The sequence below is a fragment of the Squalius cephalus genome (genome assembly GCF_949319135.1).
Source record: "Squalius cephalus genome assembly, chromosome: 11".
NCBI lineage: Eukaryota > Metazoa > Chordata > Actinopteri > Cypriniformes > Leuciscidae > Squalius > Squalius cephalus.
In genome coordinates this window covers 5,748,697-5,774,401 of record NC_137132.1, presented here as the reverse complement: position 1 = coordinate 5,774,401, position 25,705 = coordinate 5,748,697, and the positions used below count along the sequence as shown (strand labels likewise).

The following is a 25,705-nucleotide window of genomic DNA, read 5'->3' as shown; positions in this document are numbered from 1 at the left end:
TTACCAATATTAACACTGATTTAAAGTTCACTAACCCCCCTAACACATCTCAATAATTGTGGAATTGTGTGAGTTTCACAATTTCACAAATTCAATATATTAGATTTTTTTATATATATATATTTAATAACGAGCACCAATATATTAAAACATTACAGCTTGGACTGTAATAACAGTACATGTACCTACCTTTAATACACTCATGGAGTCGCACATAAAAATTTGATGCCATCTTCAATCCCACTTTCTTCCACATGGTGTAGTACTCCTGAAAAGAAGTATAAGGATTAAAGAAAAATGAAATAAAAGAGAGCGCTGCAGTGATGGCTTCTTTGTTGGTGTATTTACTCAGAATGAATGATAAGAGAATATGCATATAACAAAAGCTCAAAAACATTACATTCTCAACATTTTTTCACAGTAATGACTCGTTGTAGAAATAAGTGACTTTAAACATTCCATCACACTAGAAGGAATAAGAAAAATATGATCAACAAGCTATTTAACACTCTCTCTGTACAGTTCTAAAAACATACTTTAAAAGTATGTACTCTTTTTGTGAAGAAAAGGTATTTACTTTTGAATGTGTAGCAAAAAAGTAGGCAAGCTTTGGGACATACTACTTCATCATGTTCATCGCACGGATCTGTCGCGTGCATCCTGTCACGTAAACTGCCCTGTCAATCATCTTGTTACAGTTAAAATCCTCTATAAATCTAATTTAATTTCCTACCGTTTCGGAGAGAAATGTAGTAGCTGTAGCACGTTCATCTGCCAGTGGGTCCTTCATGGAGACTGTCCTCATGTGTTTGCAATTTGAATATAATAAGGCATTTAAAAGTTGTGTGCGCTTCACCAACGGACGTCGCTCTAATGCCTCTGGGAGCAATTGGATAGAACTAAAACCAATGAGAGCGATCGTCATTGTGTAAAGCTCGCCTCAATGTTTCTGATTGGTGCCGCGATTTCGACGGATTAGAAATGGGCTTGAATGAGCTCTTTGCCAAACTGCCGGAAGTTGTCTGGGTTTTCCCAGGGTACAGTTCTCATGCTCTAGCCCCAAAATGACGTGTGGCATTTACAGCTGGTAATAACACTATAATCTCATGCTTTTAACAAACAGAATAAAACGGAAACAACATCATGTACTCTCATACACTCAAATAACATTGACATAATGACCATTTATAATGAATAGCGGGCTATCGCGCTAATCGCGAAACACTCATGCTAACCATGTGCTCAGGCATATTAAACTCATGACACACTATTAATATAGTAAAAAACAACTACTTTAAACACACACAACTCATCAGTATTGCATTAACAATGTTTATACTCAAAACCAAAAGGAGTATAAGGAGTTACTCAAAAGGAGTATAAGGATTACAGTTATTTGGGGGGAAATTTTAATAATTTCATTGCAAGCTGATTTAAGGTGTGCCCCTAAATTTTCTGCTTGCGCTCCTAACATTTTCAGTCAGGGGCTACAGCGCTCCTAGTAAATAAAGTTAGGCCCTCTCCCAAATGGAACCATAGACAGTATATAAACTGGACACAGCGACCCCAGGTTTCAACAGAGAAAAGTGAAGCAAATTAGAAGCACTCACTTCCTGATTGCCAAGCGTACTGCGCAGACTCAAACTGAGCTTGACGACGTAGATGTGACGTGAGCAACCTGTCTGACAGTTGTAAGTCTTCTAGTAGCTGTGCCAAGCGACATCTGAATAATTCCCTTCCGAATCTCGCAGAGACGGAGAACGTGAGTATTAGCTGTCCATGAGCTAGGAGCAGGAGCAACTTTATGAATCTCTATGGGCTTCTCCCTTGACTTTATCAGACTTTATGCCTCCACGTCCCCCGATTGACTGCGAGCTTCTCCTCCTGTCTCTATGGTAATTTCCAGAGAGTTGTGTGGTTATGACGCAATCATTAGCCTGTTTTTACAAAAACTGCTTCTATGGGGCCATAACGTAAGATATAAGGTAATGGAGCCTTTTATACATTGTCGTATTTCTTTAGAATTAAATAATGGACAAATGGAGTCTTTAAACACCTCAGATGTAAAGTTATTCGCTGTCAAAATGATGCCAAAATGAATGGGAGTCAATGGAATGATAACAGCAGGTGATGGCTTGTTAGCCAATGGTGGCCCCCAGGGGTGGTACGGAATTCGAGAGCTCGATTACCCCCCTGAATGGAAAAAGCACTAAGCACTCGCGGTCTGAGTCCACACTTTCGTGACGTAATGCCGCTTTGACCAGGCGCGCAGATGGCACTGGGGACGGGGGGGACATGACCCCCCCAGATTCATAGTGACCCGATCCGTCCCCCGCCCTCACTATCCCAAACGCGATCAGTAAAAATCGACAAAAATCGGTAAAACGGGATTAATCAGTGTTTTCGCTATACATTATGTGTAGGCTATACACTATACATAAACGTGTTTTTGCAAAACGGATATAAATCCGATCTTCAATTCCCGCGCTTGGCGCGCTATAGGCCTATGCATATTTAATGGAGTGCACGTCACCGAAAGTAACCAATATGAGCTGCATTTTATTGATCATCAGCTAAAATTTCTAAATTAAAGACCGCAATAAGAGAGAGCAGTAACAGCCCTGGTAAGATCATTTCGTTTCTTTACTTATAATGATGATGATTGTGTGTTAAGCGTCTGTGACTTACTTTCACTTTGAGTTGCGATAGTTTGCACGTTTGCTTGAGTTCAGCTTCTCGTCTGCGACGATGCTGTTCCAGTAGCATCGGCATATTTGGCTATAACATTACATATAGCCTATAACACGCTCTCACGCGTTTATTTTTTAGCATTTTTGGGAGGAGTAAAATTTACATATATGGTTTCAACAACCATACATTACACTTGTTTGTTCAGTTTCGTCTGGGATGCGGCCCAGACCTCCTGAAGTGGTTTGAGCGCTCGGATTCAAATCTGTCTCGAATGCGTTTCGGAGGGCATTTACACCTGGTCTTTTCACAATCGGATAGATATCCGATCTTATTACATGGCTCGGCTGAATTCCAATGTAGAATGCGGTCTGTTATTTCTTGATAACAGACCGCTGCGAAGTATAACAGACCGTTGCCATGAAAAACAGCGCGTTGCTATGGACGCGGAACGGACTATTTTCTTTGGCGGAAGCAATACAATCGTTTTTAAATCAATAAACTCCTTTTTTAAATCAATAATTCGTGTCAAATTATTTATTTATTTTGTAGGTAGCCATGTAATAAGCGGGATAATGTATAGAGAGGCGGTCGTTATAGCGAATAACAAGCCCTTCAGGCTGATTCAAGACCCCTCCGCTTCGCGTCGGGGTCCTGTTCAGCCTGTCGGGGTTGTTATTCGCTATAACGACCGCCTCTCTATACATTATCCCTTACATAGAAAACGCATGAAGTGGCCAAGTGTAAACAGCCCCTATTTCTAAACTGAGCCGGTGATTTTCTGAACTGAAAAAAATTTACTGTATAAATGTCATATAAAGGTGATAAAGAGACAAAAAAATCACCTTGTTTTTTCAAAAACCAAACAATTAGTATTAGTATTATTATTTGCACATAGGTTCTTTGCTTTTTTCGTCATAATGATAGACTTTGTATGCTGAGATAAGCAAATGTTTAAAAAAAACATACTTTGCTGAAGACATGAAGTTTTTGGTGGGTGATTGGCATACTAGTCAAATTACAGTCTGATCATGCATTGCTAGTGGTGATCAGGTAGGCTTTTGTTTACCTTTGGTCATTGTTGTTTATCCATGATTTCAAATAACAATCCCCCAATGGCTTTTTAATGCAAATCATTAGCCCAAATTATGCAAAGTTACTACTTGAGCACTAGTTAAAGCCCAAATTACGCAAATAACGAATTGAGTTTAAATCATTTGCTGACAGCTTGGTCCCCCCCAGTTAAAAAATCCTATCTGCGCCCCTGGCTTTGACTTTCGGGAAGAAGTCTGCTGCGGCAAAAGTGCGCATCAAGGGCGCAAATCAACCACATGGGGGCGCTCGCGAGCACCCTTCTGAGATTTAAAAATTACAAATGGGACACACTACAGTCTCACTGCAGTTCAATCCACAAGACCGAAAGTGCACATGAAGTGTGCCATTTGGGACAGGGCCTTTGTTGGTGTATTTACTCTCAGAATGAAGCACATCACGGGCGCGTGCGCCACCCACTGAAGTGTGCGATGATGTAATCACGCTGGTATGCCAAGCGAAAATAATTAATTTAATAAATGCAAATAACACTCTTTTTAAACATAAAGCACAAATAAGAAATCGAACAGTATTTAAAAGTATTAGAAAAATTACATTTTACTATATATATATATTATAAAGGAATTGAAGAAAATGTACGAACATAAACAGCTTGTACTCACTATATTACAATGGCAATGATGAACCACAATAAAAGTCATGAAAATACAAATTACTTTCAAATTTCAGTATAACCATGAAGGCTTTTTATGCATTTACTTACACATGTGCAGTATATACTCTCCCAATCATTATCTACTGCACTGCCACACATATAATCCAACTGTTACCTTTAAGGATTCATAAGCGATTGAGTATTTCCACAAACGCATATTCCAACACTCGTCATCTTCAACAGTCTCAGGGTAATCTGACTCCGATTGCACTGGCAGCAGGTTGAAGATCTGTGACGGGACCATGTTCACACACTATCAGTATGATTTCTAAATAATACATGTATTTCCAACAAAATTTTATTTCCAATTTGGTGAGAAAGAATGAAGATTAATGCTAAATTTCCTGAGATCAAAATGTCAGCTGATGGATAATAGCAGCAATAAGTAAAGTCTGTTATCATTAGATTGACACTGTAGATTCCCACTATGAAGAGACATTTAATCAACACTGAATCTTAAAGCATCGAGACCTTGTCAGCATCCAGACGTTCTCCTGACTTCAGGATCAGGACGCTCTTATCTACAGCACTGAGGCCACACAGTGAACCAGGCTGAGCTGAGAGCTGGAGAGTGTTTCTCTCACCGGGAACTGCTTTAGCAGGAGAAAACTGCAGAGATACCTGTGACATACAGGGAATAGGATTTATTTTAGAAATGAGTCAGTAATACAGTTTAAAGAGGCTCATTTCTAAAGCTACAATGCACACCTTGTTTTTGAAACACTTTTCAATGTTGAAATCTTTGCTACTGGCCACAACCTTTTCACTGGGGAGAAAAACACAGTACGCCAGAATCTGCACAACAGGAGCCAGATCTAGACTAATAGACAGTTTGAACGACATTGAGCCCCTTGCTCCATCAGAAATCTTCACTTCAACCTTCTTGTATCCATGATGAACAATCACTCCTCTGGACAAGACCTGAAACAGACAGATGACACTCTGATAACAAACTGACTAGTGCAGCCAAATAATACTGTTAAACAAAAACATCTCTGTGATAATGTACATACTGCACATGTTCTCACCATATAGACGATGTCAGTTTTGAAGTTTTTAATTGTCTCTCCAACAAAATAATACTTGATGGTGACAGTAAACTCAGAGTCACACTTTAATGGTTGTTCAGTATTCTCTATAATCAATTCACTTTGTGTTGGGGTGTATGGAGTGGCAGGTTGGAAGAGCTTGACTGTTTTTTTATCAACAACGATGTAAGGCGTGTCGTCGTGTCCAAAACCACGGACCTCTTGATAGACACTTGCCTAGATTACAAAAAATCAGAAATAACTCATGTAACTAAACTCTTCATGCAATACAAAAGAAAATTAAGTGAACACAAAATATCTTACTATTAGATCAATATCACTTTTAGAATGACTGGATGTATTAAGAGAGAAGTTGGCCAGTCCATCGCTGTCTGTAATGAGATTTAGGAGCAGTTTTGTGGACCAAGTGTGACCCTCCATAAGATAAACCTTTTTGCTTTGAATTGGTGCACCTTTGAAATTTGAGAGTTTTATCTGTTGAAAATAAGATTTTGAAGGAATCAATTCAGGAATAATTCCGTACATATCAATGGTGTTAAACTGAGACAAACGGATTTTAGACTTACTTTTCCTTCAATAACTGATCCGTGTTCATATGTTTTGGGCAGGTCAGTAAATGTGACTTTACCAATTTCATAAGTGAGAGATACATAATCAGATTTTGTCATGGTGATCTCTGTAAATAGTCAAAACACCTACATAAATATTTATTCAAATAAAAGTAAAATGTCAAAAATGAGAAATATAAGAAATGTAGGTAACAGAGATCTGACCAAATTGAACAGCTCACCTGTTCCTTCTTCTGTAACCATTGCCTCAACATGAAGAAACTTCTGCATCGCACGCTGTGGATACCCGTGGAACCTACGATCTTCTACCAGTGTGACGTTAAAAAAGACTGATGCATCTAAGGTATGGATGGCACAGCCTGTCTTTTTTATCTAATTATAATGAATGAACACAAACATAACTATTAACAGAAGAATTAATACATAGATAAATGTATTAAAGATAATGTATTAAAGATACAGATAAGGTACTGTGTTTCAACTCACATACCTCAATGGTTTCCTCTAAACACCCTGAATTTGTAAAATAGAAAACGTGGGACCGTAACACATGGCACACTTTCACCCGTGATTTACCAGGTACAGGCTGTCCATAAGTGTATCTGTGAAAAAGGTACAAGCAACTGATCTACAGCCCAGGGTTGAGTTAAGAAACTAATATATTAGGATGGGGGGTTAAAGTAAGAAACTGACCCAAGAGTTAAAAAAATAATAATACAATTAAAGGAGAACTCCGGTCAATTTTAACATTGAGCTAATTTTTTTGTAAATTTAGAGTGCTGTCAGTACAGAGAACAACGACAAAAATCGGTGTTGCCTACACCGTGTTATCCTCTTTTTAAAATTTGCACCCTGTTGACTTCAATGGGGCAAGTTTTAAACCTGCTTTTAGCCTCTTAACATCCTTGATGTGTCATTACAAGTGCACAGCCATGTGAGTGATTCCTTCAGAGTGAACGCGGGTGAATCTGACTGCAGTAGATGTGCAAGATATGAATAAAAAATATACAATTTCAGCCAGCGCACATACCTGTATTTACATCCTGTTTTCGGCTGAAGTCCACAGTAGTCGATTGTCGAGTTCGGGCGCATGATCTCGATGCGCGTGAACTCGACAATCGATTACTGTGGACTTCAGCCGAAAACAGGATGTAAATACAGGTATTTGCGCTGGCTGAAATTGTATCTTTTTTATTCATATCTTGCACATCTACTGCAGTCAGATTCACCGCGTGTTGACTCTGAAGGAATCAATCACATGGCTGTGCACTTGTAATGACACATCAAGGATGTTAAGAGGCTAAAAGCAGGTTTAAAACTTGCCCCATTGAAGTCAACAGGGTGCAAATTTTAAAAAGAGGATAACACGGTGTAGGCAACACCGATTTTTGTCGTTGTTCTCTGTACTGACAGCACTCCAAATTTACAAAAAAATGAGCTCAATGTTAAAATTGACTGGAGTTCTCCTTTAACAATTAAAGGAGTCATAATGTAGAAATTTCACTTTTCCACAAGAATCAATGTATGTTATGATTGCATAATGATTGTACACTGGCCGGGAAGCCGATATTTAAGTGAAGCGTTTGTTTACCTCAGGGTTTGTAAAATAGGCCACGTGCACGCGCACGAAAAAACGAGATTTTGATTTCTTCCCCCTCTTGACGTCAAGACGGGGGAGGATATACCAAATATGGACACCGCAAACCTATGCCACGGGAAGCCCGCCCCTCTCCCCCTCTCCCCCTCAGATTCAGTTAAGTCGACTCGAGAAAGATGGAGAAACCGAGTGTAGCCTACACCTGAGATGCTCTGTGGGTGACTGCCACAAACAACATGCAAATGTGTTTTATCTACCAAAAACGGACGAAACTATCAGGGAACAGTGGAGGAAATTCATTTTTAATGACGCTGTCCCAACAACTCTTTCAAGTGGCGTATCGTTAGGTGTGTGTGCTAAACATTTTACACCGGAATCATTTACAAATTTGGGGCAAAATCAGGCGAACTTGGCCTCGAAGCTCCGTTTGGGAAAAGGTGCCATCCCAACCATCAGGGACTTGCCAGAAATTGAAAAGGTAAGACTGTGTTTTTATTGCTCTACTGTGGTTAACAAATAGCAGCTAACTGCTAATGCGGCTATTGTATGCAAGTTAACGTTACCTTCGAGGTAAACACGGGGAATGGACTCTACGAATGCTAGCCACATCTTTCCACTTTGTTTTACACTAGCATCTACAGTAGTGACGGTACAGGAGTCCATGCTCAGTGGCTAAAACTGTTTAAATGCAAGTAACTTATAACATCACGTTGCATGTCTAAAGAAGAAAAATATTGAATGTCTAAATAACCACAACGTGAAACAAGGCAAAAACACCACATGATAGTAAACGTCTATCTCAAAGCCACTGTAAGCTGATAAAAAAAAAAAACTACACCTCCGTTAATGTAATCTACATTAAATAAAAGGTAAATTTATGTGGGAGAAAATAGCAACACACGTTTTTGCTCGTTACTGATGTTAATGTATGTCTCAGTCAAAATGATTGTCTTTACCATTCAGAGACATCTTGATGTAGACGTCCTTCCATCGACTCTACATCTTCATTTTCCAGCTCTGGTTCAGAGTCCGGCTCAAACATGTACGGTTGAATCCCATAGGTCGCGGCCAGGTCGGGTTCATTGACAACTTGCGCCATGATGTCAGTTTGTAATGATGCTGAAGTTACCTGCGGTGTCAACCCCCCTCCTTCCTGCAACCAATCAACGCGCCCCTCATTTGCATTATTATAATGACCGTCCACGACAGCCAAAACATCGCATCAGATCTCGCGAGACAATAATGCCTTTAGAAATAAGGGTCTGAGGGGCTCTGTGTTTATTTTTTTTCCACTTTTCTTTTTTAGAAGGGCCTGAAAGACTATAATAGAGCATTGGGTACCAAAGTTAAAACAACATTATGACTCCTTTAAATGAAAGTGTGAATGGAAGAGCACTTTGCTTTTTTAATGCAGAAAAAAAAGAAGGAAACCACTCACTTTCCGCAAACCTCAATTCTCAGTTTCTCCTCTTCAACACTTAATTTATTTGGGATTTTTAGAGTAACTTCAAACTTAGGCAAAACTAGAAGTCAGAAGGCAGAAATCAGAGTTATTAGTACTCAATTTATATATTAAAAATTAAAATATAAACATATTATTGAAACTCTTCCCATGCAAAACTACAAATTGTCTGTTCCCTTTCAAGAGAACTCGTGCTGCGTCATAAGTTACGACACTATGGGAACACCTCTGCGTGATTGCATCTTGAAGCACGTGTGAAATCAGTCCAATGGTTTGGCGGAACGTCATAGGTGGGAGACATCATGACCTGGAAGGTATAAAGCACCCCTGAACCAAACAATGTCAGCTTCTGTTTCTTCAGCAAGCGGTCTGTGTTACTCTATCTGTCATATTTGGGGTTGTGTGCCTATATATCAATATATATTTCCTCTCTCAGGATCAGGAAGCCCGCTCTGGGGTTTCTTCCACCCCGAGTGAGGGCCCGGTGCTTCAGTTATCTTCCTCTGAGGAGGTTGGTGTACTGAGAGTCGATGCAGGAGAGTCTGAAGATTCGCCACTTCACTCTCCTGGGTACAAAAAGCTAGTGAAGGTTATCACTCGTGCTGTGTCAAAATAAAATATCAATTGGCCAGCAGAGAAGTAGGACTTTTTTTGGGGGGGGGGGGGGGGGGGATTTAGTACTTGTTTATTTAGCTACTCATTTATTTAATTATTTAATTGATTGATTTTATCACGAGGAATGACGTGTGCAAGATCTAAATCTCTGTCAATCATTTTTTTTTATAAACAATTATTGATAAAGCGAATTTTTGCACAGTATTGGAAATATTTACATTTTAAACCATGAAGGTGAGTCAGTGGTTATCACACAAGCAATGTGCATACTTTGCTCTAGAGTTATGGTGGTGAAGAAGTCTCAAACCCCAGTCAATTAATTACTACAGAAAGTGAAAGCAAAAACATTTGACACTGCATTAACGGTTCATATTCTTTCAGAGACGAGGAGAGCTGAATCTACTTCAGCGTGCTGATAATGGTATATAGGCCTAGGCTAACTGTCTTAATTTATTTTCTTAATATTTCTCTTGTGGCCCATAAGTAGTGAAAAAATTAGAAGAGAAGTATTTCGTTTTAATCAAGTTGTTTTTTAAATGAGGAGTAAGCTAATCTAACTAATCTTTTATTTTCCTCGCAGCTCTTTGGTAATGGGGTGATGCGCTTTAAAAATTTTCGGGGAAAACCTCTTCTGATCATTGTCTATTGGTGCATCAGCGCAGTGCGTCTATCAACTGAGCATCGTCTATCGGCACAACCTGGCACGGTGGTTTTTGTGGGGCCCTCCAACAAGCGCTTTTGAGCGATCTTTCCCCTGATTCAGCATCATCCCTCAAGGCCCCGACCTAGGCTTATGCAGCAGCAGGTCAGTCTGATGCACGTCTGCATACTATGGGCATTTTGCAGGCATAACAGACCGACCTGCTTAAAGACTTTGATGAGGGGGAGAGGCTTTACTCAAGCCACTGATCTGGTTCTACGGGCTACCAAGGAGAGGGCCAGAGCTATTGGCCATACTATGGCAGCTCTGGAAGCCTCAGAGAGACATTTGTGGCTTAATCTAACATTAAAGAAAGTGACAAGTATATCTGTTGGATGCCCCGCTTTCTCCTGTGGGACTCTTTGGCGACTCCATTAATTCAGTAGTCGAGAGGTTCCAGAAGGCTAAAAAGCAGGTGGTGGCATTCCAGCAGGTCTTCCCTTGTTGATCAAAGGTCTCAAAAGGCTGCTGGGCGGAAGTAGCCCCAGGCACACTCAAGCTCTTCGTACAGGGCGCAACAAAAACAGAAAGTGTTGTTTCTCGTGCCCCGCCGCAGAAAGAATGGGGGCAGGGTAAGCACTCAAAGCCTCAACCTGGCAAAGATAAAACGGATCTGAGGAATGTCATCATTACGCTTCAGCTAAGAGGTTCTAACGCCAGTGTCAGACCTCTGAGGGCTGGCCCATTCGAGGAGAAGTGGTTCACACCTCATCTTACGGTGCCCACTTCTCTCCAGTGCCCTCAGGGGGCCGCTCTGCCAACCCAACTAGTCAGTATCCCAGTGTACATCTGGGAACGTAGAGAAATGTAGTACAGAATTCAGTTTTGTTCTCGTTCTCCTCGCTTTCACAGGGTTCTGCCCACTGTGGTGGGTCCAGAGAAGTCTCTGGTTATGGAACAAGATGTGGGAACTTTCTTAGGGAAGGGGGCCATAGAACGTGTTCCCCACCAGAATTCGGATTTTACAGCCGGTATTTCATTGTTCCAAAAAAGAATGTCCGATTTATTTGCACCATGTAAATCGTGCGGCCAAAAGCTAAAGTTCAAAATGTTAACTTTAAAGCAAATCGTGACTATAATCAGTACAGAGGACTGGTTTGTTATGATAGACCTCAAAAATGCATACTTCCACATATCCATCCTTCAAAACCACAGGAAGTTCCTCAGGTTTGCTTTAGGGGGCAAAGTGTTCCAGTACAGGGTTATTCCTTTTGGCTAGCACTGTCAGCTTGCACTTTCAAGAAAGGCGTGAATGTTGCACTGGCTCCTCTGCGACTCCAGGGCATTCGCGTGTTGAATTACATCGACGTGATGTTAATGACGGATGCTTCTCTCACGTGTTGGGGAGCAGTCCTGGAGGGCCACTCATCCCAGGGTCTGTGGAAGTGTGTTTTCTGATCTACGGGGGACATGTTCTTGTCCATTTAGACAACACATCGGTGGTCGCTTAGGTTGAGACAAGGGCTGAGGCCCAAGGAATGGAGACTTTACCCCGAGGTGGTGGGTCTTCTATGAAGGAGGAAGAGAAGTGGAAGAGGACATATTAGTGTCTCAAGAATGACACACTGTCCGCTTTGGTTCTGTCTGACTCATCCAGCCCCACTAGTGTTGAATACCATTATGCCTGTATGCATTTCCCCCGGACACTCTGCTCCCGGGAGTTATGGAGAGAGTTTGCCGGGAGGGTGCCCATCTAATGTTGGTGGCACCTCTTTGGCCAACTCACATCTGGTTTTTAGACTTGATATTCCTCCTCTATGGCTCCCTTAAGGAGATTCCGATCAGGAGGGACCTTCTGTGTCAGGCTGGGGCTAAATATTTAACCCCCGTCCAGAGGAAAGTTGTGGGTTTGAGTCATAGAGTCAGCTATATTCGGCTGCTCCCTTTGAGCCTGTCAAGGAGGTTTCAGGAAAATTTCTGACCTTGAAAGCTTTATTTCTTTTGGCCATTACTTCTCTCAAGAGGATTGGAGATCTACAAGCCATTTCGTTTTCCACTTCGGGTTTGCATTTTTGCCCATGGCATGGTGTAAGCACACTGGGTAGTACATTAACATTGATAATTATATGTAGGGAATTTTAACAATTAATCAGGAATATGATTAATATATATATTGCATATTACAGTTACATTAAATTATCGAAACTGAAAATAGATTGATTGTCTATATGAATAACCAATCACAACGAATTATAATTCCTCATTCAGATATCAATAGGCTACTTCAGATCATTATATGAAATAACCCTTAATGGAAATTAATGTAATTATCAAACAGTGGTTTGTCCCGCAAACGGCCGTAAGATTAACTTATCAACTTCTCACTAAAGTTACCACTTCTTATAATTTCAGGAAGAACAGTTTCTGGCCGTGAAACTATTCTCCTGACCTTATAAAATTTAGGTTACTGAAAAGTAACAAATCAGCTTTGTAGCTTAAGATAGAAACATCTCATTGATCTGGTTATATGAGCATTTTAGACAGAAACAATCAAGCATATAATGGTTTTAATAATTGAACTAATTACTACATCGAACTAAGAAATACAAATTCTACAATTTACACGAGTATGCATATAACAATACAAACAGTAAACACAATACAAGACAAAACGGATAGCAGATGAGAGAGAGAGGATGAAAGGGTGAGCGAAAGAAAGTGAAAGCAAAATGTGCGATCCGAGAGAGATCACAGACCAGGTAACCTTTGAGAGAGACAACAAGAAATCAAATCACATTAAAAGTTCCATAAAACTATACTTGCAAAATGGTTCTCTTTGTTGCTGAAGAACGCAGAGTCGTGCTCGTGCGTGTGTCCTTAAGAGCAGCGTACGTGTTCCATCGTGTCTTTTGGGGCAAGCAGAATCGCAGGAAGATTTAAAGGTTCACCGAACGTGACGTTACCAACGAAACAATTCAGAGTTCATCTCCCTCGTGGAGGGAGAGGCGAATATGAAAATAAAACTTAGTAAAGAAAAGAAAAACGAAGATGGGAATTCCCTCAGGAGCCATGGAACCAGAAGTTCTCTCAGACGAAGTGCTCGTGCGTGCTTCCTTAAGGAAGAGGAGCTGAGCTGCGGGAATTTCAACAGAGTCCTTTTCTTTGAGTTGAAGTTGCTGGCTACGTTCGCTTCACTGAACGTAGGGAGAGTCCGAAGACGAAAATAAAGAAAAGACTTAAAGAAAAATAAAAGAGAAACGGAGAAAAGCTCCCGAAGGAGCCATGGATCTTGAAAACCTCTCACAGAAAAAGTGCCCGTGCGTGCATCCTTAAGGAAGAGGAGCTGAGCGCGGTCGCGGGAGTTGGAGTTGCCGGCTACGTTCACTGAACGTAGGTAGAGTCCGAAGACGAAAATAAAGAAAAGACTTCAAGAAAAGAAAAGAGAAACGGAGAACAAAAGGGAGCCATGGATCTTCTCTCACTGAACGTAGAGGGTTCGTAAAAAGTGCTCCCCGAAGAACTCTAGGTCGGTCTTCTTAAGGAAAGACTTAATGTACGCCTACTTTGCGTCCGCGGACCAATCATCTTAGAGCATCTCGGGCGGGAAGAGTCTTGTCAGGAGAACTTATTTGCATAGTTGATGATTGTATAAAATTTCGTCATTTCTAACCAGGAAGATTGTACACACAGAACAATACATTTTACTGTAATCTCCTATGTATGAGTGGTTCAGTCAAAACAAGACGGTTAAACAGATACCAAGAATGGCAGGTAAAGGTAGAAGAAACAAAGTTCTATTCATATGCAGAATTACACACATTTAAAGTTTGATTAACACACGATAAAATTGCAGATACTCCAATTTGATATGGGAAGACATCTAAGCACAAAAAGGAATAGATTTAAAACATTTAGAGGTACTTTTCTCTGAAAAGTTCCATGGATGGTGTTTGTGTGTGTGTGTGTGTGTTAATGTGTGTGTTGGAATGTGTGTGATTTCTCAGTCTCCCGGGGGTTGTAAAGTGTTATCCTCTAGAAAGGGGAGGTCGGGTTACAAGACCATGATTCTATTTGAGACATTAACTAGGAGAAACACTTCCAAGTTACAAATCAGAAAATCATGACCATGGCATGAAAGGGCTAACCAAACATGCATATAGGAAGGTACATATATTAAAAGGATATTTTCTATCCTAGGTTACATACAAATGATGTTTCTTTGTGTGTGGGTGTATGGAATGTCTATAGAGAGTTTCGTTATCTCTCTGGTCATCTCTTTGAAGCTCCCCACAGGGGAAGAAGAATGTTGGTTTCAGGTTCTGGAGTGTCTCTGAGATGCAATAGGTGTCGGGAGAGCTGTAAAAGTTGCCACCAGCGCAGACCTAGCGGCTCTGGGGCTATGAGTTACATTTACAGGTTAAACGTTAAAAGTTCTCCCAAAATTTATAATGACAAGGCTTCAGGAGTTTTGTGTGCAGGGAGAACAGAATCATGATTCTTGCACATCCGTTACAATGGTAAAGGCTTTTTTTCACCCTAGGTTGGGCTATATTCCTAAGGTCCTCACTAACGTGGCCAGATCTGTAGTGCTGCAGGCCTTCTGTCCTACGCCCAGACCAGGAGAAATTAAAAGTGCTTTGCCTGGTTAGGGCGCTTGATGCTGACGTTCACAGAGCTGCCGTGTGGCATAAATCTGATCAACTCTTTGAATGCTTTGGGTCGCCCAGAAAGGCGTACCCAGCATCTAAGCAGAGAATGAGTAAGTGAGTTGTCGAGGTTATCTCTCTTGCTTATGAATTGGCCGGTCAGCCTTCTCTCTTAGCTGTCCGGGCCCATTCTACTAGGAGTGTGGCAGCTTTTAAAGCCTTGTACTCTGGGGCCTCTCTTCATGATGTTTGTGTTGCAGCGGGCTGGTCCTCTCCGCACACATTCGTCAGGTTCTATGACCTTAACCTGGGCACCACCCCTGGCTTCCAGGTGCTTCAGTCTTAGTTGTGCTCCAGACAGGGCCGGAGTGGGGCCACTTTTCAGCCCGGGAGTTTCAGGCCCAAGACCGGCTCTCTTTTTCTATGGTGGAATTCCAAATTAGCACTTTTTCCAAACTGGATAAATGAAGCAACAGTTCAGCTCTTACTATTATGTAGTTTTTATTAATACCATGGTTCAACAAATAATGTAAAGGTTAAATAATAATTCACTTAAGCTGAGAAGTTAACAAAAAATATTCCACTATTCCACAAGGAGAGGTTGATAAATTAACAAAAGCAGAAAGAAAGAAAGAAAGAAAGAAAGAAAGAAAGAAAGAAAGCATTTGAAATGTATCCCACTCTTCCACAAATAGGCATATTGAACTAATGTTTACAGATTTATTTGTATTCAAAAATATTCAAAAATAATGCTTTTTTAATCAAAAAACGTGATACCTACTCTCAGATAAATGAGGCCTATGATTAATCAGATGCAAACAGAAATATAAAACCAGTCCTAATTAAAAGAAAACAAGTTGACAAAAAGATTGAATCCAATATTGGGTTATAATATAGTATAATGAGACATTTTTAAGCTATTTTTTGTAGACAGGTCATTTTTGACCGGGAACACCGCAAGTGTGACTATGTGCCATTTTGTACAAAATAAAAGGTTTTCAAAACAAATTTCCTGGTGAAAATTAAAGTAGACTAGTGTGGTCAACAGTGCAAATTTTTTCATATTTTATGTAATATTTACAAATTTGTTGAAGATTGAATCCAATATTGGGTGATTATATAGCATAACAAGTGATTTATAAGCTATTTTTTGTAGGACGGTCATTTTTGACTGGGAACACAAAAGGTGTTATAGGGTTTTGAACACAACCTGAGGGTTAAATAACTTTAATTCATATTGTTTACTCTGGTATCCTCTCTACCTGTCCCTGTAGTCATCATGGCCTCATTTTCAGCGAGGGACTGGCTCTCATGGTACAACCCATGCAGAGGCTGCGCGCTGCTGTGTCAGAATGCGGAACGTGTGTAGCCTAATGTAACTAACGTGACAAATGTGGAAAAAAAAATCCTCGACCGGCCCAAAAGTGAAGCGGCCCACCGGGAATTCTCCCGATTCTCCCGATTACCCACCCCGGGCCTGGCTCCAGATATTATTCACACTAGACAAGCACTGGTCAGTATGGCATAGTAGGTATTAACGTTCCCATAGTACTGTAACTTACAACGCAACGTCAGTTCCCTTGAAAGGGAATGCTTCGGTTCCCTGAAGAGGGAACGAGATGCTGCATTGCTCCGCCATAACTTATTTCACTTCACTTACTTACTTCATGACTTACTTCAGCCTATCAGAAGCTGACATTGTTGGGTTCAGGAGTGCTTTAATACCTTCCTGGTTGTGACGTCCCCCCCCCCCCCCCCATGACGTTCCGCCACACCATTGGACTGATTTCACACGTGCTTCAAGACGCAATCACGCAGACGTTCCCATAGTGTCATAACTTATGACACAGCGTATTGTTCCCTCTTCAGGGAACCAAGGTTACCGTCATAAGTCGTTTTTATGACTTACCATATTGTTTCACTTCAAAATCACGTGAGATAACCCTGTCACCAATAAAAGCCTTCAGTTTGTACATGCCTTGACGGGCCTCTGGGTTTAATTCATAAGAACGCTGCAAAATCCACCTTGTTGAAGAAACATTTGTCCATTGGCCAATCCAGTTACCTTCACTGTCCTGTTTAATAGCAAAGACACAGTGCAGATATTTTGTGACAGTCAGCTACACATATCCTGCCTATCAATGAAGAAATATATAATTACGCTACTGAAAATACAATAATTGCAAATATAACTGAATTTCTAGTTTTAATCAGATTTAAATTTTTTGTTATGACTGCACAGAAGGTTTTGTGTTCTTACCTCAAGAACCACTGTACTATACTGTGAAAGAGCAAATAGTAATTTAAGATTATAAGACAAAAATTATTTTATTTATTAAATGTGTATTCAACAGTGCAAGAGAAAATAAAGATGCCAGATAAACACATCAGACCTGCTGATCAAGGGGTGCAAAGTTTGTATCCATGGTAACAACTCTGAAGTTCACTGTAAAATAGAAATGTGTATTAAAAAATCTTCACTTTTGATGTCTTCAGCTCTTATGTAAGGGACAATTTCTTCCAGTCATATTTCTCTCCTGTAAATGACCAAACTGTGTGTGAACCGTATTAAGTTTCAAATACTGGGCTGACAACTGTATTCTGCTGCTGGGTGAATGTGTATTTAGCTGTCACAGCTGCCTGTTTTAGCCATAATGTTACAAAAATATCTGACAATTTGCTCCAGCTGACCAGGTAGAATCAAGTAGGCCTATCCCAGACAGCTATGAGGTTTATTACATGTAACGATTTATCAGTGTTGTAATGTAACGGAGTACAAATATTTCGTTACTGTACTCAAGTAGAAATTTCACATATCTGTACTTTACTTCGCTATTTAAATTTATTTCAACTTTCACTTTTACTCCACTACATTTCCTAGATAAAATGTATACTTTTACTCCGATATATTTCCACAAAGCATCTTCGTTACTCGTTACTACAAAATAAAATCAGAAGAAATGTGTGCGACTGCAATAAGGGAGGTTTGGCGAATCACTGCTCCTAGATTGCATTACGCACGCTCCGCACGGCGCGCGCTCTATTTCAGCGTAATGGTTGTTTGTTGCCATGCCAAAGGAGGAGGAAGCACAAATGAAACCGCCATGGAAGCACAAGCACCTACTGGAGGACCTCCCATTATCGTAGACGACCACCCTGACGCAGAGCTGCCAACTCTCATGCATTCACCGTGAGACACACGCAAATGACACTTTTCACACGCTTTCACGCCACACATCCATTTTCTCTCGCACAGAAAAATCGCGAAGCAAAGAGGACACGGAGACCGACAGACTAGACAGAGCAGGTTAGTTATGATAGAAAAAAAATCTCAGCTTTTTATTATGAAATTCAAACAATAAATACCGTGCCAAACTTGTAAATGTGACTTGACAGATCCCTAGCGCACGTGAACCGATCATCTATACTAGCTAATAGTAAATAAACACGAATGAACAATGTTAAAAGAAACAGTACAACTTACCGAAATGTATATTCATCATACATAATATCGATCAATCAGTGTTTTTCAACCGCGGAAAGGGTCAGTAAAACACCTGGAGAACAATTATGTCACATAACATTTACCTCAGGAAAGCCATTTGATGACCATAAGATAGGCGATAGCACGTTAGTTGGCTAGAAAAAAGAGCTATAGAGAGTATTTAGCTAAATATGTGTACTATATTACATATTTATTATATTTTTACTTATATCATTAAATAAAGTTGTTATTATGATAAAAAACGCATTATATTTATATCTGATAGGGCTCTCTGTATGTTTACAGCATTAGGTGAGATTTTTTTTCTTGAGAAAAATTAGTGCCTATCTTGTGTACCTAATATTTATCCAAATTAGTCAATATTGCATATTGTGATGCAAGATTTTTTTTTTTTACATCCCAACAACTTCCCCAGCCACCCACCCCACAATAAAGCCACAATAAAGTTCACAATCAAAGTTTTAACCGTTTGCAAAAAAAATAAAAAAAATAATTACTTTTACTTCTACTTCAATTACTTAAGTACATTAAATATCAGAAAATTACTTTTGATACTTAAGTACAGTATATATCAGATACTTTAAGACTTTTACTTAAGTAATATTCTAAAAGGTAACTTTCACTTCTACCAAAGTCTTTTTCTAGTATGATACTTGTACTTTTACTCAAGTATTGCTTTCTAGTACTTTATACAACACTGCGATTTATATCAGGGGTGTCAAACTCCTGGAGGGCTTCAGAGTAGGGCTGCACGTTTTCAAGTTTTTCATTAACCGTTAACCGAGGCCCTTAGCGGTTAATACTCGGTTAACCATAGTGTGCGTGCGCGCCGCAACCCCGAGATAGGCGTAATTTGCGGGTGGGACATGTCCCCACCACTATTTTCTAAGGTCGATATTGTCCCCACCACTTTTGAAACATCTCGCGGCACGAATACCAATACAAATAAACAAAACATCTCCAGTTAACTAGCAGAGCATTCATTTCGTTCGTTTTTTTTTTTTTTTAGGCGATCTAGCGCTGAAATGTTTTGTTTTTTAAATCAAGTGATCAAAGTGCTCGTTGCCGCTGCGATCGAGAAGGGTCTTGTAAAACGTGCTGAGGTATTATTAATTCGTGGCCACGAAACAATTCACCTGAATATTCACCAATTCACACACACACACACACACACACACACACACACACACACACACACACACAAAAAAGGAATAAAAAGCTGTACGAGAATAGTCGGCCTTCACTGAAGAGCTATCTTCACAGGTAACAAAAACAGTTTAATAATTATTATTAATTCGTGGCCACGAAATAATTCACCTGAATATTCACCAATTCACAAAAAATAGCATTCACTAATTAATAGTATCAAACTGTTTTTGGACACGTTGTAATTCGTTAAATCAAAATGAGGGAGGGAATTAGTTCAACGTGTCCACGATTTATTAAAATGAGGGAACAAATAAGTCGTCGTAACTACTAATTATTTAGATCAGTGGACAGGGCGCATAAGAACAAACAGAGAGAGAGAGCCCCGGCCGCGCGCGCGCGCACTCTCATCTTCTTCAAACAACTCGAGCGCTGTATTGCTCTCTCCCTCGCGCATATCAACACAATAGTAAAAGGTCGGAAGACCGATTGTGTTTTATAGATTAGTAGTTTGTTCATATAAAGTGTTTGATTTGCAAGTACATGTTTAGGAAATGCATAATACAAATTGTATGGGTTAATGTAACTGGTAAACGGACTTTGCGGGTAAAACTGTTGTGATGAAACTGCGCGTGCGCGGGGTAAAACTGCTGGGGTAAAGCTGTGGCTCTGCTGCTCTGCAGACAGATATTATTGTGCTGCGATCAGTGGCGCGGATACTATGTTTGTTTCTGGCTCGCGCACAGCCTTCACTCTCGGACGCGCGCTTTCTTTGCCCGCTTCATATTAGAAAACTGGTCTAGCGGTCTCTGGTGTTGCAAAAATGTATTACAACTAAATTCAATGCACGCCATTGATGCCACTTAACCGAGCAAAATGTTTCACTCGGTTACGCAATTTTTAACGGTTAATCGGTTAATCGGTTAACCATGGACACCCCTACTTCAGAGTTTAGTCCAAACCCTGTTGATTTCAAATAACCTTGAAGGACCTGATCAGGTACATTTAATAATTAGGGTTAAAGCTAAACTCTGCTGTGGGCTCTCCAAGAACACCCCTAATCTATTGTATCCATAGATTTCATATAAATTAAAGTCACACAGATACTGATATCAATATCGATATCATATTTGTAATTACAGTATTTAGGCTGAACATGTTTGAAAGTGAGGGGATTGTTCAAATGCACACTAGATGACCATTCTCGTGTTTCAAAGCTGTTAGAATTCAAAGCTACTCATCCTTAATATCTGCTTTTCTTATCTTTTCATTTGCTCCTCTTTTTGTTTGTAAATCCATTTAACTGTTTACTTCATACTCTTTTACCATCTGCTGGTTTGTGCAACATTTGTAATCTTTGACCTATGCTCGTTGCCTGATCATAGTGTGCTTTACTTAAATGTGCTACATCAGCTGTGATCAGGGTTTAGATGTCAGTGACACCAGCATTATTTACTGAGCTTTAGCCTTTGAGACATTCACAGCTCACCTGTCTGTCCTGGAGTATAGATGGGTTTATCAGTCTGGATAAAAGTCAGAGGATGGTCAGGCTTGAACATGACTTTTCTCTCTTCAGTCGTCCTGAAAGTCTCTCCCTGAAGTTCAACCTTCATCGTCTGCACTGATTCTGCCTTGACCAGAGGAGCCTGATGAGAAATAATTCCCTGTATTCACAACCTGCCACAAAAACTAGATGCATTATGATGAAACATATTTGATAATATTCATTATGTGCATGTTTTGATGGCAGACCTTGAAGTTAAAGCAGCGATGAAACTCTTCCTCAGCTTTCTCCTGCAGCAGTAATGTGCTCTGGACACCATGAACCAGATGAATGTTCATGACAAGGCTTTCATTGGGCTTGAGAAGACTTGCACACAGTTTGGCCTCAGATCCCGACTTAATCACTGCGGGAAACGTCACCATGAAATATCTGTCCAGAGAAAATGATCATACAATATTGCCTGAGTGGTTAGATATAATAAGAATAATAAAACATAAACTGGGAGGGAAAAAAATATATTTAATTTACTATTGATCAATTATATGCAAAGTGTATGTTTATTCAGAGCAATATTGCTCTTAAAAATACACTGTCAGTAATTATAAATAATCGTGTGCCTTAAGTTGTCTTTCAAACAGTAAACCCCTACTGTGCAACACAGATCGGTTAAATAAATACAGGAGAAATCATCAAGACTTACAAAATGACTATTGGTATATTAATGATTTATCCTCAGCAAAAAATGTTAAAAACTTACGGCCCTGATGTTTGTCCATTGACACAGATCAGGAGGAAAGAGAGCAGAAGAAGCCCTTTCCAACAGCAGCCAATATTCAGAGCCATGATGACGAGCGATCATCCACGGCATGAGATGAACTGGACCGTCTCTTTTAAAGGGGGCTCTCAGGCTAAAGGAGGTCCTTCAAAACATGTGTATTGATCATCTGATTAATGATTCAACCATGAAGGCACTGCAGTTCAAAAACATGTGCTAAATTAGATCTACTAAAGCCTTAAAAATACATTTGCGACAAATATTAAAAATAGTAGTCTAGCATGCAGTAAAAGTCAAGTCACCTTTATTTATTATTTATTTATTATTTAATACAGTTTGTTTCAAAGCAGCTTTACAATGAGAACAGGAAAGAGAACCTGGAGAACGGTACTTGACTGAATGCATTGTGCCAAGTCTAAAGTTTGGAGGAGGGGGGATAATGGTGTGGGGTTGTTTTTCAGGGGTTTTGATGGCCCCTTCCGGTTCAAACATGACTGTGCACCAGTGCACAAAGCAAGGTCCATAAAGACATGGATGAGCGAGTTTAGTGTGGAGGAACATGACTGGCCTGCACAGAGTCTCGACTGAACACCTTTGGGATGAATTAGAGCAGAGACTGTGAGCCAGGCCTTCTCGTCCAACATCAGTGCCTGAACTCACAAATGCACTTCTAGAAGAATGGTCAAATATTTTCCATAAACACACTCCTAAACCTTGTGGAAAGCCTTCCCAGAAGAGTTGAAGCTGCAAAGGGTGGGCCAACTCCATCTTAAACCCTACGGATTAAGAATGGGATATCATTAAAGTTCATGTGCATGTAAAGCCAGACGTCCCAAAACTTTTGGCAATATAGTGTATCTTCTCCACAAACTATACATAGAAAAAAACAGGCACCTGACCTGTGTCCTGAAACCAATCAATACTGAAATCAAGGGTCAACAATCCCCTACACCCACTCAGTGAGAGTGAGGGAGTTACAGTAAATGTTTGTTTATATTTGCAAACCCCTCGACCCCTTCCTAATATGGTGTCTGAAAAGATTTTATCATTAAAATAAGTAAGTCAAGTAAATATTTTTGATGAGCAATTAAACAATACATATATTTACTTGAGATCCTACACCATGATGAAGATTTACCATGTTTGTTTTTCTGCCTGTTGTAGAAGGATTAAAGGCATTGTCACATTATTTGGAGAAGAGACCACCAGAACAGATGCCCCCAGCAGAGTTGATCTTAAAACTAACAGAATGGACACTAACTAACAATGTTTTCTTATTCCAAAACAAATTCTTTAAGCAGATAAAAGGTACAGCAATGGGAGCTTGCTTTGCACCAACTTATTCAAATTTGTTTATGGGTCTCTGGGAGGAAACATTTGTCTATTCAAGTCTAAATGAATATATTAATAAGATTGTATGGTGGGGTAGGTATATTGACGGCGTTCTTCTTATATGGTCTGGGTCACAGCAAGAGCTGCTACAGTTTCATGCATATCTTAATAACACTAATCCTAATTTGAAGCTGAGTCTAGAGTTCTCATTAACAAATATCCATTTCCTAGATCTGGAGATAACAAAAGATGACAAAGGTGAATTGCACACGTCCGTGTTTAGAAAACCCACTGATCGGAATACCATACTGAGGGCTGAAAGTTACCACCCACCTTGGTTAATAGAGAATATCCCTTTTGGCCAATTTCAAAGGATTAAACGCATACAGTATATATGATTCTGAAGACGTTTTTGATAAAAATGCTCAAAACATGGTTCAAAGGTTTAAGAAAAGAGGATATAAACACAAGACCTTAGATACAGCCTATAATAGAGTTAAAGAAATTAGTAGGGAACAGCAGTTGGTTCAGAAACAGAGGCGAAAACAAGAGCCAAACCAAGTTTATTTTGTTACACAATACAGTAGTCAAGCCAATAAGATAAAGCAAATAATCAAGAAGAATTGGGACATAATAAAAAGTGATACCGTCTTGAGAGATGCACTGCCGGAGGTACCTACTATCACCTTTAAAGGAGCTCCTACTCTAAAAGATAGTCTTGTGAAAAGCTATATGCATCCTGTACAGAATAAAACCTGGCTAGGCACAAAAAGAGGTAACTGTAAGTGTGGAAACTGTAATCTCTGTAACAATATGGTCAAGACCAATATTTTTACAGATGTGACATCAAATCGTGAATACAGTATACACTCATTTATTAATTGCAATACCTCATTCGTTGTCTATAGACTTGAATGTCCTTGTGGCTCTTTTTATATTGGAAGAACCAAGCATAAGCTTAAAGAAAGATTAGCAGAGCACAAATATGTGATAAGAACAAGCAACCACCAATACCCTATGGCTCTACATTACAAAGAGGCGAACCACGGAAGAAGCGATACTCTAAAAATCTTTGGGATAGAACATGTTAAAATATCACCAAGAGGGGGAGATAGACTCAAAAAACATTTACAAAGAGAATCCTTTTGGATTTATACTTTAAAAGCTAATCAATACCCTGGTCTAAACTTGGAATTTGATTTTTCTCCTTTTTTGTAACTGACTATATGCACATGTCAATGTTTTGCTATATGTATCTATCTATATTGATATTTCAAATCGTATCTTGATGTGGAAAGTGGTAAAATATAGAAAGTGTAAAATTATTCAACATCTGAGACTGCACATATTTATTAGAGCATGAAATGAAATCTTTTTCACAATGTAACCTTTTTCTGTAACTTGTCTTATATAAAGTAACCTCTTGTTATTTGTATCTATTTATATTGATATTTTAAACTATCCTGATGTGGGAATTGGTAAAATATTGAAAATGTGACTTGTCTTATATAAAGTAACTTGTTGTAATTTCTCTCTGTCAGGTGATACCTGTGCAGATGAGCACCTGTGCTTCTAGGTCATGTGACCACATGCAGATATACAGGATGCAGTCTACAGACTGCCATTTTGAATTTGCCCTGAAGAAGGCCACAGAGGCCGAAACATGTTGGCATGTTTTTTAATGGATAGCCAAGTTTAAATAAAGGCTTTATAAACTTATATTCCTTTTGAGTGCCTCAGAACTACTGTTTATTTGGGAAACATTTTGGATCTCCAAGCTGAAGAGCACCAGAGGAACACACCTCTCAATACCCAAGTAGCACTCCTAGTAACTCATTTGTGGACATATACAAACTGTTTTGAATCATTGAATCATTAAAAGTAAATGTATTTTTTACCATCATTCATTACAAAGTCATCATCATTAGGCACACAGTAGTTGGCACAATACTTCATGTTTTATTTTAATTAAACAACATACAATATAACAAAATATTTATAATTACATTAATCATTTTGTCTTTATTTATTAAAGTGCATAATGTCAGCATCATATCATATCCGTATGCAGTGATAATAGTCATTACAATTCAAGTCTTATCATATCTGGTAAAACCTGAAAAGCCAAAGAAAGAAAACATCTGTATTTTTACTTTTTATATATATATATATATATATAATATCACTCTTTAATATAATATATTATAATATATAATATAACTATATTATATAACTATATATATATATATATATATATATATATATATATATATATATATATATATATATATAATATATAACTATATAACTATTATAATATAATTATATTTTTTTAATATCACTGAATATTACTATTAAATACTATGATAATGCCGTGATTGAGTCCTGCCTGTCGCGACATTACCTTAT

The 25,705-nt window shown here is 39.2% G+C and overlaps 1 protein-coding gene across 1 annotated transcript in view; it reads right to left on the bottom strand.

Annotated features, from left to right (window-relative positions):
• The window catches only part of LOC307167526 (alpha-2-macroglobulin-like), a 40,073-nt gene extending 17,979 nt beyond the window's left edge, over positions 1–22,094 (bottom strand). The window contains exons 1-16 of the mRNA XM_079886692.1: positions 21,947–22,094; positions 21,438–21,618; positions 21,175–21,331; positions 17,428–17,480; positions 17,295–17,315; positions 16,944–17,109; positions 9,110–9,194; positions 6,565–6,676; positions 6,296–6,446; positions 6,072–6,181; positions 5,809–5,979; positions 5,485–5,721; positions 5,165–5,377; positions 4,928–5,077; positions 4,572–4,685; positions 190–268 (exon numbers count right to left, since the gene is read on the bottom strand). Of these exons, the coding sequence (XP_079742818.1) occupies positions 190–268; positions 4,572–4,685; positions 4,928–5,077; positions 5,165–5,377; positions 5,485–5,721; positions 5,809–5,979; positions 6,072–6,181; positions 6,296–6,446; positions 6,565–6,676; positions 9,110–9,194; positions 16,944–17,109; positions 17,295–17,315; positions 17,428–17,480; positions 21,175–21,331; positions 21,438–21,618; positions 21,947–22,032 (2,086 nt within the window). The 5' untranslated portion in view covers positions 22,033–22,094. The remainder of the gene's footprint in view (positions 1–189; positions 269–4,571; positions 4,686–4,927; positions 5,078–5,164; positions 5,378–5,484; positions 5,722–5,808; positions 5,980–6,071; positions 6,182–6,295; positions 6,447–6,564; positions 6,677–9,109; positions 9,195–16,943; positions 17,110–17,294; positions 17,316–17,427; positions 17,481–21,174; positions 21,332–21,437; positions 21,619–21,946) is intronic.
• Positions 22,095–25,705: the final 3,611 nt, after the last annotated feature.